This window comes from Xenopus tropicalis, chromosome 7, assembly GCF_000004195.4.
Source record: "Xenopus tropicalis strain Nigerian chromosome 7, UCB_Xtro_10.0, whole genome shotgun sequence".
NCBI classification, from domain to species: Eukaryota; Metazoa; Chordata; class Amphibia; order Anura; family Pipidae; genus Xenopus; species Xenopus tropicalis.
The window spans coordinates 79,181,484-79,199,351 of NC_030683.2; the positions used below are offsets into that span (position 1 = coordinate 79,181,484).

Consider the following 17,868-nt stretch of genomic DNA (forward strand, 5'->3'; position numbering starts at 1 on the left):
CATTTTACCTTGGTTAATATTTTTGCAAAACTGCCCCAAAATTGCTGCAGAAAAAAAGTTTGCTGTGAAAAAATACCCTTAGGGGTATAATTATTATGCTGTGTTAAAAGTGGAGTAAAATATCACCAGTGATGTTGCTCATAGCAGCCAATCAGATGCTTTACTTTCATTTTCTAACTGTTGAAATCTAATTGCTGATTGGTTGCCCTGGGCAACATCACCGGTAATGCTTCACTCCATTTTTACACAGTACGATAAATATACCCCTTAGACTCCAATATATTTTGTGTGAAAAAAAATCACCTCAAACAAACACACTGAATTCAATGTGTTTTCGTATTTATGCTCACCACTAGTATTTACTCTGAAATCGCTTACTTTTTTCATTTCAGTTCTTAAAAAAGACATAAACATATGTTTACAATGATGGCAAGGGTAAATTACTGCCATCATCACCTTCCATCTTTAAAACAAATGAGACTACTGATTGTCTCCATGCTAAACATCTGGGGGGGGGGGGTCCTGCTTCTTAAATGAACCTATAATGGGAAAAATTCTCTTCATATGAAATGTTTTTGTAACAAGAGGAAATTAACAAAGCTTTAATTTCTTTTACAGACCCAACAACGTCCTTTTTATGTTAACAAGGGTAATGCAGCAAGTACTGACACACCATAAATGGCCCCACCCATGGCGGACCACGGTGGCTGGGCAAGGATGGATATTTTAAAATAAAAGGTTGAATTTCTGGTCTTGGGGATGGGGGGGGATTCAATTAGCTTTATCACTGGCATATCAGCAAATGTGTCAAGAGGACACACAAAATGAAATTCCAGGGTAGGCAAACATTATTTTCATCCAACATTAAAAAATAAAAAAGATTTTAAAAAAAAAAGTTTTTTAGACTGGTGTCTTCTGAGTTTAAGCTTCTTGGAACAGAATGTCCAATATCTCATGCATACTTTCTTTAAATGCATTGCATATTATTCATGGTAGCAACAGTGTGTGACAAACTAGAAAGAATGTCACTAGTTCTCAATACACTGTGACAGTATCTTCATGTTAATCTGTGTGTTAGTGCAGAAATACAAGCTGTAGTTTTAGAACATTTTCCATTCTTGTAAAATGGAATCACTTCCGTATGCCGAGTACCATCTGGTACCATGCTTGCATAGCAGTAGGGCTGGTATTTGTCAGAGAAAGCATGTAACGCAAGTTGACTCATACATTGTCATATACTTGGTTATACATGGTTTATTTTCCTGGTAACAGGATATTTCCCTCCGAGCAAGATTTTCTAAGAAGTGATTTTCCGATTAAGCAGATGTTCTTTGCAAGTATCTTTTAAGATAGTGAGAAGGCAAGCCAGCGAGGGGAATTGAACTGCTGAAACATTTCTCTACATGTCAAGTCCAAGACTGCAAGGCTATAGCTCAGAGATAGGAGACACTGTCACTCAAGCTGTGCAGCCCTAGTGCGATAAGCTTAAATGCGCATTCTCGTAGTTTTGGTCCAAAAACATCTGCAGTGCTGAAGAAACAGCGTTTATGCTTTGAACAATCCTATCTGTATCTGTATTCTGTATCCTATGAATCCAAAATGGCCCGATTTCATTAAAAAAAAATTCTTGCAATATGTCTATATCCGTTTTATAGAAGGATGTAATAAAAAGCATTGTTTTCCCAGATCTAATAACTCATAGCAACCAATGAGATATTTGTTTTTGAATCAGTACATGCTACCTGCTGATTGGTTGATATAGGTGACTAAGCTTGTAGCAAACTTCAGCACCTTTTATTATTTTAAACCCACATATATAATGTGTTTTATTTGAACTCGTGTCACTATCCTAGCCACACAGATGTATTTTTCATGCAGGAAGCTCATATTAGGCTAGATCTTGTTCAATGAAAAAATGTTATTCCATTGTTTATCAATTGCAAACTGCTCTGTATACTACAGGGGGAATGATTTTCTCATTGAACCTAATCATTTCTTTCTATTGGTCCCTAAATGGGTTACTACTGGACCAGAAATAAAGGGGAAAACAGCTTCACATTTTACTAAGCACCTTAGTACTATATTTGTCTGATGATATTTGCTTTTGTGGAAATGTGTACAACATGAGAAAGCAAATGAAACAATGCTTTCTGATGCTTTACTTATATAAACATTTTATATTCATTTTTATTCTGACAAAATCATGTTAAAATAATATTTTGAATGCTAATAGACTTTTGTGTTTTATTGATACCTCTTTAAAATAATAAACCATACTTCCACTTTAAGTCTAGTATATTCTTTCTCTTCAGACATGCAGCAATGCACACATACACCTTTAAAACATTGATGTTAACACAACACTTACAACTTCAACCCTCTGAAATATCACATTCATTAAATATAGAGTAGAAAAGGGAAAGAGGTACTTTATTTATATTTTATATATTTGGGCTAAAATCTATACAGCATTTTCCATTTTATGTTTTGTTTTAATGGGCCCTTTTGTGTTTTATATATGAAGGTGTTCTGTACAATCTAACACAAGTTCCTTTAATGGGAAATAGAAACACAATATTTATTTGTTTTTCTAAAACCCATGCAGCAATTGTATTACACAGTATTTTTCAGGCCCAGTGGGATTCACTTCTGAAGACAGTAATGACAGTAAAGCTATTAAAATTGTGTCAACTGCCCTCTTTTTGGAGTCATATTGCCATGTTTTTAGCAGATTAGCCTCTGGATTAATATGGGAAAAGAGCTTAGTGAGGCACACTCACAGTAGAGCTAGAAGAAAAAATTCAAGGCAGCGTAATGCTGTGTGTGGGCCTGTAGTTCACTAGCAGCTAAGGGCTGAAAGTTGGGTTGCCTGTGTCTGAAGCATTCTTATTTGAATTTGTCTTAATTATAGACCCTTTACTTTTTCTCTCCATGCAACTTCTCATCTTCGTTTTTGAGGGGTTGCCCCCTTTCTCTGCTCACCTGTAATGTGCAGGTGGATCAGTATGGAATGCAGCATAGTGGTGAGTACGCAATGGTGAAATGGATGTATACCTCACAACACTGGGCCCAGAAGCTTTGTACAGGTCCCGTTACCCAGGATGCCAAAGCACTCAGAGCATGATGTCATTAATCCCACCCTCATGCAGTATGTGTCACTCATGATAGAATAATTAGTGAGGACCTCCCAGAGTAGTGTAGTACAATCAAAAACATGATATACAGTATTAGCCTTCTATGCACCACACAAAGGGGCCCATTTACTTACTCACGAACCGGCCGAATGCGTCCGATTGCGTTTTTTTCGTAATGATCAGTATTTGGCGATTTTTTCGGAAAATTATCGCGACTTTTTCGTTTCCATTCCGAATGTTGCGCAAAATCTGGCAATTTTTTCGTAGCGTTAAAACTTGCGCGAAAAGTCGCGCCTTTTTTGTAGCCATTCCGAAAGTTGCGCAAAATGTTTCGATTTTTTCGTAGCGTTCGGATTCATTCAAGCTTCAGTATGGTGACTTTTCTTGGGCCAGGTTGGAGCTGCAGGGTGCCATTGAGTCCTATGGGAGGCTTCCAAAATCATGCTAAGTCTGAAAGTTTCGCCCGCCGCTTACGAGCGCTCAATACGAAAAAGTCGCGACAAGATACGAGCAAATCGTAATGGCTACGAAAAACTCACGTTTTTTTGCGAAAATCGTATTGGTAACGAAAAAGTCGCGACAATTTCCGAAAAGTCGTAAAGGCGCCGAAAAAATAGCAAAAAATACGAAAAAGTCGCAAAATGTTCGTATTCCAATCGGAATTTTTCCAATTCGGATTCGAATTCGTGTCTTAGTAAATCAGCCCCAAAGTGTTGTGTTTCAATGTGAGAGCAGAAAATCTATCCTGAAGCACAAGGCAGAATGCTGAAGTGTTAATATTGTTTAGACATACAGTAAATATTGTAACATTGCCTCAAATCAAATGTATTCATACAGTAAAACAAGGCTGCCTCAATGGAATGACACGTGATTGAGCTTACAAATAGAAACTTAGGCCATGGTGAGACCTTTTAGATTATGCCAGGAAACTGGGCAAAAAATAGAGAGCAGAGGCATTTTCTTGGTGGACCAGTAATATAGGTTGGCCACCTCTGGCTTCTGCCCTTAATATGGAAGGAGCAATGGTTATCTCTGACAAGATAAACTAAGCCCTAGTAAAGAGTTCCTTCAAATCAATTCCTTGAATGTACCAAGCAACAACAGAAAACATTTCTCAGACATGGGAGTCAACTTGTTTAACTTAGAAAAGAAAGTCATACAAATTATGTCATATTTCTGAACTGCTCCTTGGTTATTATAGGCTATTCTGGTGCCTTGAGGTTTGCTTTAAAAATATTCTCTTTTGGGGTAATAATAATAAAAGGTGCGAAGTGTGCTGTTCTAATAACCTATAGCAAATGGGTAGCATTTGCTGGTTAGATGCCTGGAAAAAAACATCTGATTGGTTGCAGTGGGTAAGTAAACCCTGCCAAACTTTGCTGCTTTTAGTACATTAGCCTGTTATGTAATCAAAGGTATTACGTTTGCCCAGGAGCAGTGTAACCCATAGATAGCAACCAATCAACAAGTAGAATTTACTAGTCACCTGTTTAAAAGCAAAGATCCTGTTGGTTGCTGTCAGTTACTGCTAATGGGCAAACTTAGTGCCTTTTATTATACTGTATATGGGGGATTATGTCATAAGAGAAACACAAATATGAACAAATATGAATGAGACTCAGAGCAGGATTTTGACAAGTTTTTGATAAATATACAGTGAGGCAGCTGAGAAACAAACAAAGTAAATATAGTAAATGGGCCAATAATATCTTAATTTGCCATGAAAAAGGGATTAGTTTTAATTGTAGATAACAAACTCAAGTGACAAATGTTGTCATCTTTATTGAACTAGAAGATGCTTAGAGACTGGCAGGTAAATTAAAAATGGGAATAAAAATTTTTTTGTTATGAAGACAGTCTGTCAAAGTATAGTTTGCTGTCAAAGGAAAAGATGTAGTTATGAGGGGATATAATAACTACGAACAAACACACGCGGCAGCAGTAGAAAGCGCTCTCTGGGGAACCTTTAGCTCAACGTCATGGTTATAGACTGAGAACAAAAAGTCATTGCTGAGATGAGAGTAAGGGAAATTTTATCTTGAGAAATAGACAGGATGCTTCCCAGATGGCCCTAAAAGAATGCAAATTGGTGCCAGGGGAGCTAGGTTTGATACATACACATATACCATCAAAGGACTTGGCGTACCATTAAATGGAGAGTTATCTTTTAGTCAAATGCTAATTAAGCATAGGGGAAATGATTATCCAAAAGTGTGGCTAGTGCAACAGCACCAGGGCCAGTCAGATCCAAGGCACCTAGCATTGCTTTCATTCCTTGAAAGTTCTGCAACTAAATTGACTTGAATGGAGCATGCTGCATCTAGTGATCTGGCTGCGTTTGATACTAAGCTACTGTAGGTGCTGCCAAATGACAAAAGACATTAATGGGTTGGTTGTTTTTTACCAAATCAGTCAACCATTTCTTCATATGCAGATCCAGAACAATCTTATAAACAGATTAAAAGCTAATCTGATGGGATTGTTGAGAACAGACAGCCAGTGTTACTCTCTACATGTGCTAAAAGCAGCTGTATAGTCTGGTATGAGGGCTCTTATACATGTGTGTTGTTATGCTGTCACGTATGGACTCCCAAGACCCAGAACAAGTGCAGAGATTCTAGTCTAAACTCAGACTTCTGCCTGTAACCTGCCACCTTTTGCTTTGGGAGGATATTACTGAGGTGTTTTTGTGAGTTTCCTGATGAAGGCTCCAGTTTGAGCCAAAATGTTGAATAAAGATTTATATTTTATTTTTGACAAAAGACTTGTGTGTGCTGGACTATATTGGACATGCCAGAACCTCGTGGGCATCCCCGCTGCCCCACTAAACCACCAGGTACAATAATATACATAAGAAATGTGTGTAAAAGCCTTAAAGGTACCTATATGTAGACAACTAGCAGCAAACTTGATGATTGGGTTAATGTACATAGTAAGTCTGGATGTGTGCATCTGGGCCCACATAGTGAAAGGCCTGAGACTGTGCAGAAGTGTGTGTTGAGAAGTGTGGCATTTATGGGCTCCTTCTTTCAGTAAATGTTAAATCTAATGTGCCCTAAATAAAGCAATAATGCTAGTGAAAGCATGACATACAGTTGGCTAGAAGGAAATGCATATAATACTGCTGTACTGGGGCACAAATGAAATATGTCTGTAATACACAACATAAGATGGCTTTTTTGGAAAGGAAGGAAAGGTAAAAATGAAGTAAGCTTTATCAGAAACTTCTATGTAAATACAGACATAAGCACTCACAGAAATGCTGCACTGACTTCTCTTTCAAAAGAAACACAGGATTTCTTGTCTCTTTGTTTTCCTGTGCCAGAGACACACAGCTCTCTCCTTTCTCCCCTCTCTTGCTCCCCCCTCCCTCAACAATGCTAAGAACTCACTCCCCCCCACTGAGGAATGTGTGATCTGAGCCAATCAGCAGGAAGCTTCCTCATAGTCTTACACACTGAGCATGTACACCGGTCTTGGTCTTGCTGCAGGAGCGAGGCATTATGGGAACTTTCTTTACAGAGCTCAGCGTTTTTTTTTCCTATGAGGCTTCTGATCATCTGAACAGAAGAAATATGGGGAGACTTAAGGGCACTATTGAGAGAATTGAAGGTATGCCTGCAGCTTGAGATTAACTCTTTATTAGCCTTTCCTTCTCCTTTAAAGTTTGGATATTCACTCTACTGCGCATGTGCAAGCGGGGCAAAGACAAAAGAAGAAAAGGAGACACTCTCGCAGCTACCCTGAGCTGGTGCGGTTTTCTTCTAACAGGAGCACCAGCCTAGGGTAAAAGGTAAACATTTTGGCACGCCCCAGTGACATTGCCTTGCACTCCCTTAAACGTATGTTCCATATCCGAACATTGTCGGAAGAAGACTAAAATCTGAACTTGTATGGCCAGCTTAAGTCCAGTATCTTATATCATCCAATCTGGCATTTCAAGCTGCAGAAGGCTGGCACATAATAACTGCTCATTGGCAGCTATGGGTCGCTAGACCTGCAGCACACTTCAAAGAAGTTAGCATTTACTGATGTACTACACTCAGAATTCTGAACATGGGGTGAAGGACAGGGGCAAACTACTTCTCCCTAATTGACAGGTAAAATAAGGAGAACATAAGGAGGACATTTTTACCTTGACTCACAGAAGGATCATGCCATACACTAAAACAGGTATTTTATTTCAGCTCATTCCTGCTCCAAGTATTTTCCACCTGCTATATCTCTGGTAACCTGGCCAGCCCAGCACACCATATTCTGTTAATGGTTTGAGCGCAGCAGGCAGAGAGAGCTCCATTTTTCAATGCTTCCTCCCAGTGTAATCTTCACAGTTTGAAATCTCCTTCCCCCCAGATACCTCACTAAAATTATAAAATCAATTCTACTAATGCAAGATTTATTTGTCTCCTGCATCCTCGGATAGACTAAGCTTCGATATTTTGTTTCACTGCATGTTCTTGAACAGAAATAGATATTATTTTTGTTTCTCAGGCTAATTTACTGCTTCAAAACAGTTTTATTGTATCTGTCCAGGGTAAGTCAATGGTAAATCAATGTCTGTCAGTGGCATATAGCAATTTTCTGCTGTAACATAAATGATAATTGAAAATGAGAAGAATATTGTTTGTGTTTATATTTATAAGGTAATGATATATTATGCATATTCTTATCAAAGACTAATCCATCTTTGTGGTGATTGGATTGCCACTGAGCTGTTCTTTATAGGGGGTGAGGGGATGGAAAATCTTTTTACAGAAATAAAGTTTTTAAAGGTATTAAAAGCAATCCAGTTAAATAAGCTTGGACAAATGTACCTTATGCATGTGTATACTTCTATCTACAATTACAAAAAGTTACCAAGAACGTTGTGCCAACTTGTTAATGCTGGGTCCTTTAATCAGCAGGTAAGTATAAGGTATAGTTTGCAATGCACTGCATCTTGTCATACTCTGCACCTAATATATAATATTTAGCCATGGGAAAGCAATCTACCCAAGCAAATCCTCAGCCCTTGTGCTGACTTGCTGTTAGCACCCATTATCTGGCATTATTTGCCAAGACCCCTGGCAAGTTTAAGAGCACTAAGGGAGCCTCCTGCCATCCACCATGAATACAGTGCTGCCACACACAAACAACACTGTATTCATGGGGGTGGATGCAGGCCTGTGTGTCAAAAGTAGCAACAAGATTGAATTGCACTTTGCACCCTTCCTTTCACTTGACAAATGAGCCTTAAGGGCAATGGCACATAGGAAGATTAATTGGCCACAGCTAAATCTTAACTACTGCCGGCGACCAATCTCTTTAAAATGCATTCCCACCAGCAATAAAGTGAATCGCCAGTAGGAAAGCGTATGTGGCACTTTGTTTCCTGCTATTGCCCTTGAGTATAGCATGTAGATATCAGTAATTTCTATCTATAAATATTTGTACAGGGTTGGAAATGACAGCACACACGGGTTTTTCACAAAGGAGTCTTGTAGTTTTAAAGATGTAAGGCTTTATTCAGTCCGACGTTTCAGCTCCTAGCTGGAGCTTTCATCAGGGACAGTCACACCATAGTGCACAGTACACGTTTAAAAGCCCAAAATGGCGCCAATGTTGTTGCTAGGCAACCCACAACAAACAGTAAATGTGACCAAAACAACAAAAACCAGCACAAAAAAAAAAAACCTAAGCAAAAGTTTACTTAGATCTGTATACCTCTTGTGATTTGCCATTGCATGCCTCACCCAGACCCCGCCCACCCCTCATGAATACAGCTCTACCAAACACAGAAAGCATTTTATTAATGGAGTTAGCCACAGGTAGACACCAGCTGAAATAGTTAACTGCACCCATTTTTTGCACTTTGCTTTATGCTTTTATGTTGATATGTAAGCCTTAATAACCACAAAGCTGATAGAATTAGAGACTGGTTGAGAATATCTGTATATGTATGCCAGGGCATTTTCAAAGAAAAAAAAAAACAAACCACTGCTGTCTGGTATTACTAGCATCATTAGTGTAATTTAGTAAATTATTTCCATAGTATGTATTGTTTCCAGCACTGTCTCAACTTCCAACTTTCAACTTTCAACTTCCACCCTGGATGCGTTATTTAAAAAAAAAAAAAAAAAAAAAAGGGTTTTATAGGCAGCTCAGTCTTTCTGAGGCACAAGACCCCCAGATACTCAGACAGCAAAAAAAGTGGCGAGCGCCTATAATATAGTTTATAAAAACCTTTAAAAAGTCTTTTATTCAATTAAACACTGTTCGCCAGCATAATTCTATAAAAACATATCAGACAAATAGCCTTTTCCCAGTGTGCAGGTCTGTCAATTAGATTACATAGCATGTGGACATAATTAGCATACTTATCAATGTTCATCTTGAGTTCTGCTATTGTAGCCAATATGTGAGCCCTTTTCCTCCACTGAGAATCAGTATTTTTGAACTTTTGCAGTCCTCCTGGTCTTTTTGGCTGAAGGAATTTCAGTTTTCTTTCGTATCCCCTGCAAACAGCGAAGGAAGGTAGGTTAGCTGCATGCTGCTCCTTGGGAAAAGGAGCAGCTCCCTACGCATTTCAGGTCATGTGACCTGTCATCAGGGGATCCTGATTTGCATAGTCCCACTGCACAGATATCGCAGCGCTGATATAGAATAATTAGCACTTCTACCTGAGATACCATCTGGGGCTATTGTTCAGATGCTAGAAACTGGTTTCAAGTTCAACACCTACATGGGTATCATTATAGCTGTGCAAAGATTCATACATGTGATAATCTCATAAATTTCATCAGTGATGTAAAAGTCATACAGAGCTCAATGCTCTTACAGAATGCAGATCTCTTTAGGTGGAGTCTGCTTACACCATCAGTAGAAGTATGAGCATTTCATTCACTCTTAATAGTGTATTAATGGTTTTTCACACTAGTGTTCAGGAGGATACAATGGTATAAAGTGGGGGGAGGGCATTCATAGATTTTAAAAAAAGTATTTTTAAAAACATTATAAACTTACAAACATCATCAGGAACTTCTCATAACAGTCCCTCAAAACCCCAAGGATAGAGAGTCTGTGTAAAGCAGCATCGCAGATTGCAGTGCAGTCCCACAACTTCCAGTTAACTTTACACTTGCATCATAAATGTACTGTTGAAATTTGGGCCTGAAGGACAGTTGATTATCCTAAAGTAAAGTCAGGAGAATGAGTCGACCTTTCCCATTCCCGGAGCAGCAGGGTGAGTAGCTCAGACATATACCCATAAACCAGAAATAAATGATCTTTTTAAAGCTTGTATATTCTTTACCTGACTTTCGATGTCCATCACCGACTCGTGGTGACATTTATGTGTTTTTAACAGTATCTATCTGAATGTCATTTTCACTGAGGGATCATTTCATATCAGAATTTCCATCTAGATACCGTATGTCCAGTTTAGTTTGTGTCAGTCATACTCAGTCCTAAAGAGTCAGAAATGCAAGCGACATCTCACCTCATATACTTCTGTTAATGTCTTGTCAGAGCCGCACGTCACCCTATTAAATAAAGGGTCATGACTTTCTATTTTAAAGTGTTTGTGATTTCACAGAGCAGAGCAAGGCAATTTATTGGAAGTACTAAAAACTAAACTAAAAAGGAGGCTGAATTTTCTACTAAACACTAATCCAGCGAGGCAAAAACCAGCAATTAAGGGGAAACAACACCATAATTTCAACCTCAATTATTCCTTCATTTTCCCTTTTCATTGTCTAATGGGAAACACGAAAGTTCCAAGGTTTTAGTTTATGGGCAAAGGCACACTAAGAGGGCCATTTAATAACCATCAGATTTATTTTTTTCTGATTTGGATTTTTTAGTCGCAGAAAAAAAGTCGCAACCTTTTCGAGATTTACTATGCATCAAAACAGCTTAAAATCTGAAAACTATTCGCCAGCTAAAACTTGCTGAGATCATGTAGAAGTCATTGGCAGATGTCCCATTTTCTTCCCTGGAGGATCCTTTCAGAATTTTGACGCTGGCTTTTTGTGTGACAATTCCAAAAAGTAGAGGTTTCAGGGCAACAATTTGAGTTTTGCACTTTCCCGACTTTTCTGCAATTTTTTCTTGCATGTACTGTTCAGTTCAGACTGTTTAGAAAATGTTAGGCATTCGTGAAAATGAGTTTATTCAAATTTTAAAAAAGAAAAAAATTAGAAATGTTAGAGTTTTAGTAAATCTGCCTCTCAGAAAAGGGTCTGCTTTGCAACGGGAGAGAAACCAATCCCCTCCTATATGCTCCTGTGCAGGGGTGCTGCTGCCATGAGGCTTTTGTTGTTTGTAACTTCAAGAACCAAAATTGTGATTTTTAAATCAGACTTTCTGCTTTTCTAGTGCAGAAAGCAGTAATTTGCCACCCCTCTACCCCCTCTGATGCAGAAAACCGCATGGACAAACCAGGGTGGATGACATCCCCTAGTCTGCCAAAGGGCAGCACTAGGAGCCAAAATGCCCAAGACCCTGTGTCTAGCTACAAAGACAGGCACAACTTCATCCTGAGTGCAGCTACAGGAAGCAGAGATTGTCCAGAAAAACATGAAAGTGGGCATTTTCAGGCCGATTTTCATCTCATGCTGTGCCTGTCAGTGCAGCTAGACACAGGAGCGTATAGCAGCGGATCCACTTCTCTCCGCCTACCTACAAAATGCAGGCAAAGTAAAGTGAACCCTAGGCCTAAGGGGCATATTTATTATGCTGTGTAAAAAACGGCGAGAAAATTCGCCACACATCGCCAGGCTTCGCCGTGTAAAAATGGCGTAAAAACGGCGTAAAATCGGCTTAATTGTTTTACGCGTTTTTTCTTCCACCGGAACTTATGGGAAATAATGGCGTAATATCCGGCGTTCAGATGGCGATCTTTTCCATTTATTTTACACAGCTTTTTACTCCATTTTTCCGGCTAATTAGTTTTACACAGCATAATAAATACGCCCCATAGTGTATCCTTGCCCTTAATGTTGCCTAATTACAAGAATCTAGCAAGTAGGAACAGTGAGCAAGAAAAATCTGCATATATACATAAGAACACAGGGAGAAAATGCCTCTACTAAGAACTGATTGTGATAATATTGCCTAACAATAAGTATCTGTCCTTACTGTGTCTCACAAAGGTGTCGGTGAATAGGTTTGGATACTAAGCGGCTCCATCATTTTGGTTTGTTTGCACTGGTAAAGGGTGTGTCTTAGAACCAATCTTCCTGCTTTGATGTACCTACATTTTCCTTGTTGTCACTGTAATTAAACAGTGGGTTCTATTTTTTTGGTTGTTGTTTTTTTACAGTTTTATAGCAAGAGTGTGTGTGAATGCAGCTGGTGTTAAAGGGAAATTATATACAATATATAACTATAGTTTTGTTTATTTTCATAAACAATTAAGTTTGAAAGCTTATAAAACAAGGCATGTCACTCTCCTTTTTCCTTTTCCATTTATAAGGGAGGTTGTGCTCCCCCTATAGTTACACCACTGGGTGCATTTATAAAGCTTCAGGTCAGTGGTGTAACTATAGAGGAAGCAGACCCTATGACTGCAGGAATGGGGGGGGGGCACTAGGGCCTGCTTCCTCTATACAGGTGACCCTCAATTTCGTGGGTGAGGTGGGGTCCAGAAACATATTTCAGCAGGAGACGCAGGCCCACAAAGGTACGTTGCTGCTTACAGGTAAAACTAATCATTTATAAGAGAATGCTGTATGCATAAATACTATTAAATCTATCCAGTCCTTTTTATTTAAATTGTATGAGATGTATGGGTTGGGGGGATGTATTGCCAATGCTGAGGCCTCCCAACTATATTATCTCAACTTCTTTTTAACCAACTGAATATTATATGGATAAGAGGACCACAGTTCAAGTAAACAATATGGCAATTCTGATTTTTCTGAATATAAAAAAAGCAATATTATGTGTTTACAATAAAATATGCACTTTTAAATCTATTTTTCTCTGTGTAAATAAAATTAATGGAAGAGTCTTAAATGTCATGTATATACATGAATACAGTGCATTTGGCAGCACAGTAGAAAACTCTCATTCAGAAGCTAAAGTTAGGGAGCACCTTCATTCACAATTTGCAAAGGAGCCCTGTCCTTACAGTTTGCCTTGTGTACACTATCTCTACACTTTGCTCTGGGGCATTAATTCTGGGGCACTGGTAAACAACTCCCGAAAAATGAGCAATGAAAAAAAGGCAAAATTTGATGTAATCTTCACTGGGGCATGATGGCTAATCTCTGTAACTTGCTGTGGTATATGATGGTGCCATATGAATAAAGGATAATAATAATAATAATAATGATAAAATCCCATACTGGCTAACTGATTTAGTCATTTGGGTTTTAGAGCATAACTAACAGCATGATCTGAAAATAATGCAACTAAAAGGCACATACACCAACCAACCTATGTTCCATCTCATTATAATAACATTATAATAACACATATTGACATGTATAAGGAGGCAAAGGTGAAACATTAATAAAGCACCTGGTATATGATTTAATCATGTAGAGGGCACATTCTCTGCCAAATCCTTAATCTCCCATAATTGTATTTGTATGACCCAAGAGTCTTGTTACTTTCATTTTTGAAGCAGATGTTAGCTTGCCCTTCTGCCTATCTATTATAACTTGTACTATAACTATATAAAACCTTTAAATAATAACCCACCAATACCTTTACAAACAGGGTCCCCCGTAGCTCACAACAAGATATATGAAAAGACTGATCTATCAGCCATTTAGGTATTGTTCTAAGTATATTTAACACTGTAATAAGTCTGCATTCAAAATGTAAATTAAATTAACTAAGCTTTTATGACTTTCAAAGAGAAAATTTCTGTAGGTGATCTCCCAAAACTTCACCTTAGCTACCCTTCAGACTGGGCCCACCCACTCTGGAAAACTCTTTATTAAGGTCTATTAATAAATAGCTCCCAGCTGTTTAATATATAATGCCACTCTCCAGTTTTCTTTCAGATATGCCCTTTTATATTTCTAGATTCTGTGACACTGACCTATATTTTATTTTGCTTTAGCCCTTCACTCACCTATAAGAATGATCATTTCAGGGCTGTTTTTATTGGGTGGTATATCATACAGAACTAGGTTAAATTATACACTTTTTATTTATTCCTCATAAAGAAATCATCTATAGCTCCAAATCTAGGGCCCTTTCACAACTCCATACTTACTTGTTTTGTCGGGGTAGCTTGGGAAGTGCATAGAACCAGGAAATTTGGCCCTCCGCTCTGCACTCAGCCCAGTCTATTGTCTGAATACACAGCATTGGATTTTGACATGCTTGAGTAGAATGGTTACCACACTGTATCACACAGTCATTTTGGTGCCAGTGGTTCTTAACACAAAATGATAAATTCCCTTGAATAGTATACTTTTTCAAGCTGTAGTATTCATGCCTGACCACTTAAGTCCGTATATTGGGGGTGAAAACACAACCCTTACTGGTCTCCTTGTTGGAGCCTCTGGCTAATCTACTAACTACCCTGATCCTGCATCTCACTCCTAATGCAAGCTGTTACAAAACTTCCTAGCACTAACTTTTCTCACTGAGGCCTGGCTCCGCTTTAGGCCTTCAGGCCCTTCAGAACGCCACCACCTCCAGCAAGTAGGGGCCAAAAGAGTCAAAACATATGGGGCCTTCCCCATATGGAGCCTTCATGAGAGGAAGGCAAAATCCCTCCTGCCCATCCGCTAACTTGCAGATCATTTAGATGCACAAAGTGCATGTAAGAGATGAACGCAGGTGGAATGTAGCATTTTGCACATACGGAGATATGGAATGTAGTGGAACACAGGAGAATGCACTGCATGGAAATGCAGAAAGGAACATTTGTGAGTATGAGCCCTGGATCTATAATGTACACCTGTTATACTTTACAATACTGTACCCAACATGGGTATACTCACTGACCAACTTAGATAGTTTCATCATAAATTTTAGGGCAAACCTCCTAGTATACCAGAAAGGAAGACAGAAGAGCCAACTTACGCTTTTACCTAGCCTTGTATGAGTTAACAATTCTTATATTCCATAACTCCCAGAGATACCAGGAGAGTTGCATTATGTTTGCCTACAGAATCAGAACAATAACCGCTGTGTTGTTACATTAATGCAGCAGTATCCTGTCCCTATCACATTGCGTTCTTACCAATTCCACTGACTGCATCCATTACAGTTATTACTGCGATTAAAAAACAATCAAACATAATCTTTTCTAGAATTCAAGTATCTGAAGATCCTGAAAGGCAGGCTCTGTAAGACTGCTCCGGAATAATAAAGAAAAAGAGTAGATGCTGAATCCTGACTTGCTAAGCCATCCAGGGATGAACAGGCAACAGAGGGATAGAATGGTATTTAAATCACAGGCAAGCAGCCCACTCCTATGCCCACCTCCGTTATGCCAGCACTTGCACAAAAAAGCCCAGATAATACGTCTGCTATAAATGAGCGTTGCATATGCAGTGTTTTGCTGTTTACTTTGCTAATACATTAGAGGAACACTACTCAGCTTTAAACACCTGCAGAATGTTTCAATTGAATAAATCCACTCAATTACTGCTCAGGGTACTCTATCAACAAACCTGCAGGTAAAGCAATTTACAGACTCAGTTTCTATGGAGCATTTTACAGCTCTGCTCAGAAAGCACAGCTCAATCCAAACATAATTTCTCCTCTTTTATTTTGCTTGATTTCCATTCTCCTCACTTTTACACATGGTTCTTCCCTTGATTATCTTCTTTTTAGCCTTTGATTTCCCAGTTTTCTCTAGGATATTGCTTACTTTCATTTTCTTTGCTTGAATATCATAACCATCCCTTTTCTTTCTTACTTTCTTCTTTTGCTTCTATTACTTTTTTCTTCCCTAGTTCTTTTTTCCTTCATCAATGTTTAATATTTGTATTAATTTCCCTGGGCTGTGCAAAATAAATCAGTTGTGTCCATTCGTAAATTCTCACATTCATATTTAAGCATTTTGAGTATTAATGCTGGAATTTTGTCACTCTGGCAGCGCCAGGGTAAACAAAACCTTAAGGCACAATTGCCAAACCCATGGCTTGTTACCCACCCTCCTGCTTCTCCTCACTAGCCCCAACAATACAATTCCCTTTCTTTGCCCCACTACCTGTGCTACATAACGAGCAGGATGTTGGGGGCCAGAGCCGGAACAGGAACTACAGAATGGCTGGAACTTGGGATTGGTGGTAAGAAAAGATACGTGCCTTTTGCGCACCTAGACACGTACCTCTTCTGCCTATCCCTAATTCCTGCCCTGTGCCCAGGTAAATAAAATCTTGATAGAAAGAGTGACAAAATGTTCCCAATTACCCCACCATTACTTTCTAGAGGGCGCTGAAATGCCTAAAGAAAGCGCTGAGGGACTGGGGAGCCAATCAGTCTTGATTCCCTCCAGCAAGCAAGGAGTTAATGAGTCTAGCCTTTGGGTGGGAAGAAAAGCAGAGTACTCACCCCCTCCCCTTTCTGCCTGTCACCTCTTCTCTGCAGCGTCGCAGACTGCAGGCACGGAGCAGCATCTCCCTCCCCCCCTCCCTGCTTAAGAGCAAGTAGCTGGTAACCATAGGTCGGTAAGTTCTCCCAATTGCATGTCTTATATTTTCTTTGCAGGCTCTCTTTATGCAAAAAAAGAAAAAAGTTTTAAAAAGACTTATATATATACACGTTACATTTCGGTTTGTCACAGCAAATGGCAGGGGTTGGCCTTGGCCATTTAATCTCTGGTGGTGTTTGATGGTTTTCACATGCCCACCATTTGCAGTGGCCGGCATTCTTTATAAACAGTTATAAAAAATGTTGTTGCGATATTTGGTAAAGTTTGTAATACATGGCAAGGACTATTTTCTCTGATGTTGGATTTCTGTAATAAAGCTGTGGCTGAACTCCACCCCCAAAAGCTATGGTGTCATTGTGTGTTTCTTGGCTAGGCGTTACATTGAGGGGACAAGTTTGGTGGGGAGGGAATAAGTCTCCACAGTCTAAAGCAGTCATATGAACCTGTGGGAGCACCTGCAGGTCAGCCAATCAAAAACTCCAGTGCACTCACTTGCATTCTTGTGTCTATAGACCCATGATTACCATAGAAATGAATGGAGGGCAATTCAGTGTTTTGTTACCTGTCTGCTGAGCTCAAAATAGCTGATAAAACAACCTGAATAAATCCTCCTCCCTGCCATTCCCCTTAGACTGTAAGCTTCACTCAGGCAAGGACAAATATGACTAATGATTAATCTCTAAACAGTGTGTGTGATATGTTAGTGTTGTATAAATAAAAGATAAAAATAATAAATGTCTGCAGTCCAAAATGCTGTAATCTAGTGCCTTAGGAAAGAATAGCAGCACTCACATATTGTATAAGAGCATTGTTTCCCTCCCCCACCCCCTTTTTCCTTTCTGTACCCCTTCCCATAATCGTAAAATCTAAAATAAAGAATTGAAAAAAAAAAGAATAGCAGCACTCCTCTGTACCTCTTCCCATAAACTGAGCCTGCAAACACTTTAGTGATATCAGACACAGACAATGGGTTTCCAGAGCTGCACTAATACAATAATATGAGAATGGAGCAGTTGGAGTAACTTATAGGCAGCATTGCACTGGGCCGAACCCCCAAGGGCGCTCCCATGATCCGCTGGTCTCCCTCCCCCAATGCGCTTCAGGTGAGTTTTATTTAGGCACGCTTGG

General features: G+C 39.1%; 1 protein-coding gene across 3 annotated transcripts in view; it reads left to right on the forward strand.

Moving 5' to 3' along the window:
• Nucleotides 1-2,288, forward strand: part of trim29 (tripartite motif containing 29) — a 34,138-nt gene extending 31,850 nt beyond the window's left edge. For all 3 annotated transcript variants that reach the window (XM_018096075.2, XM_031905679.1, XM_004916119.4), the window contains exon 9: nt 619-2,288. In XM_018096075.2, coding sequence (XP_017951564.1) covers nt 619-678 — 60 coding nt within the window. In that variant the 3' untranslated portion in view covers nt 679-2,288. The remainder of the gene's footprint in view (nt 1-618) is intronic.
• The last annotated feature ends 15,580 nt before the right edge of the window (nt 2,289-17,868 follow it).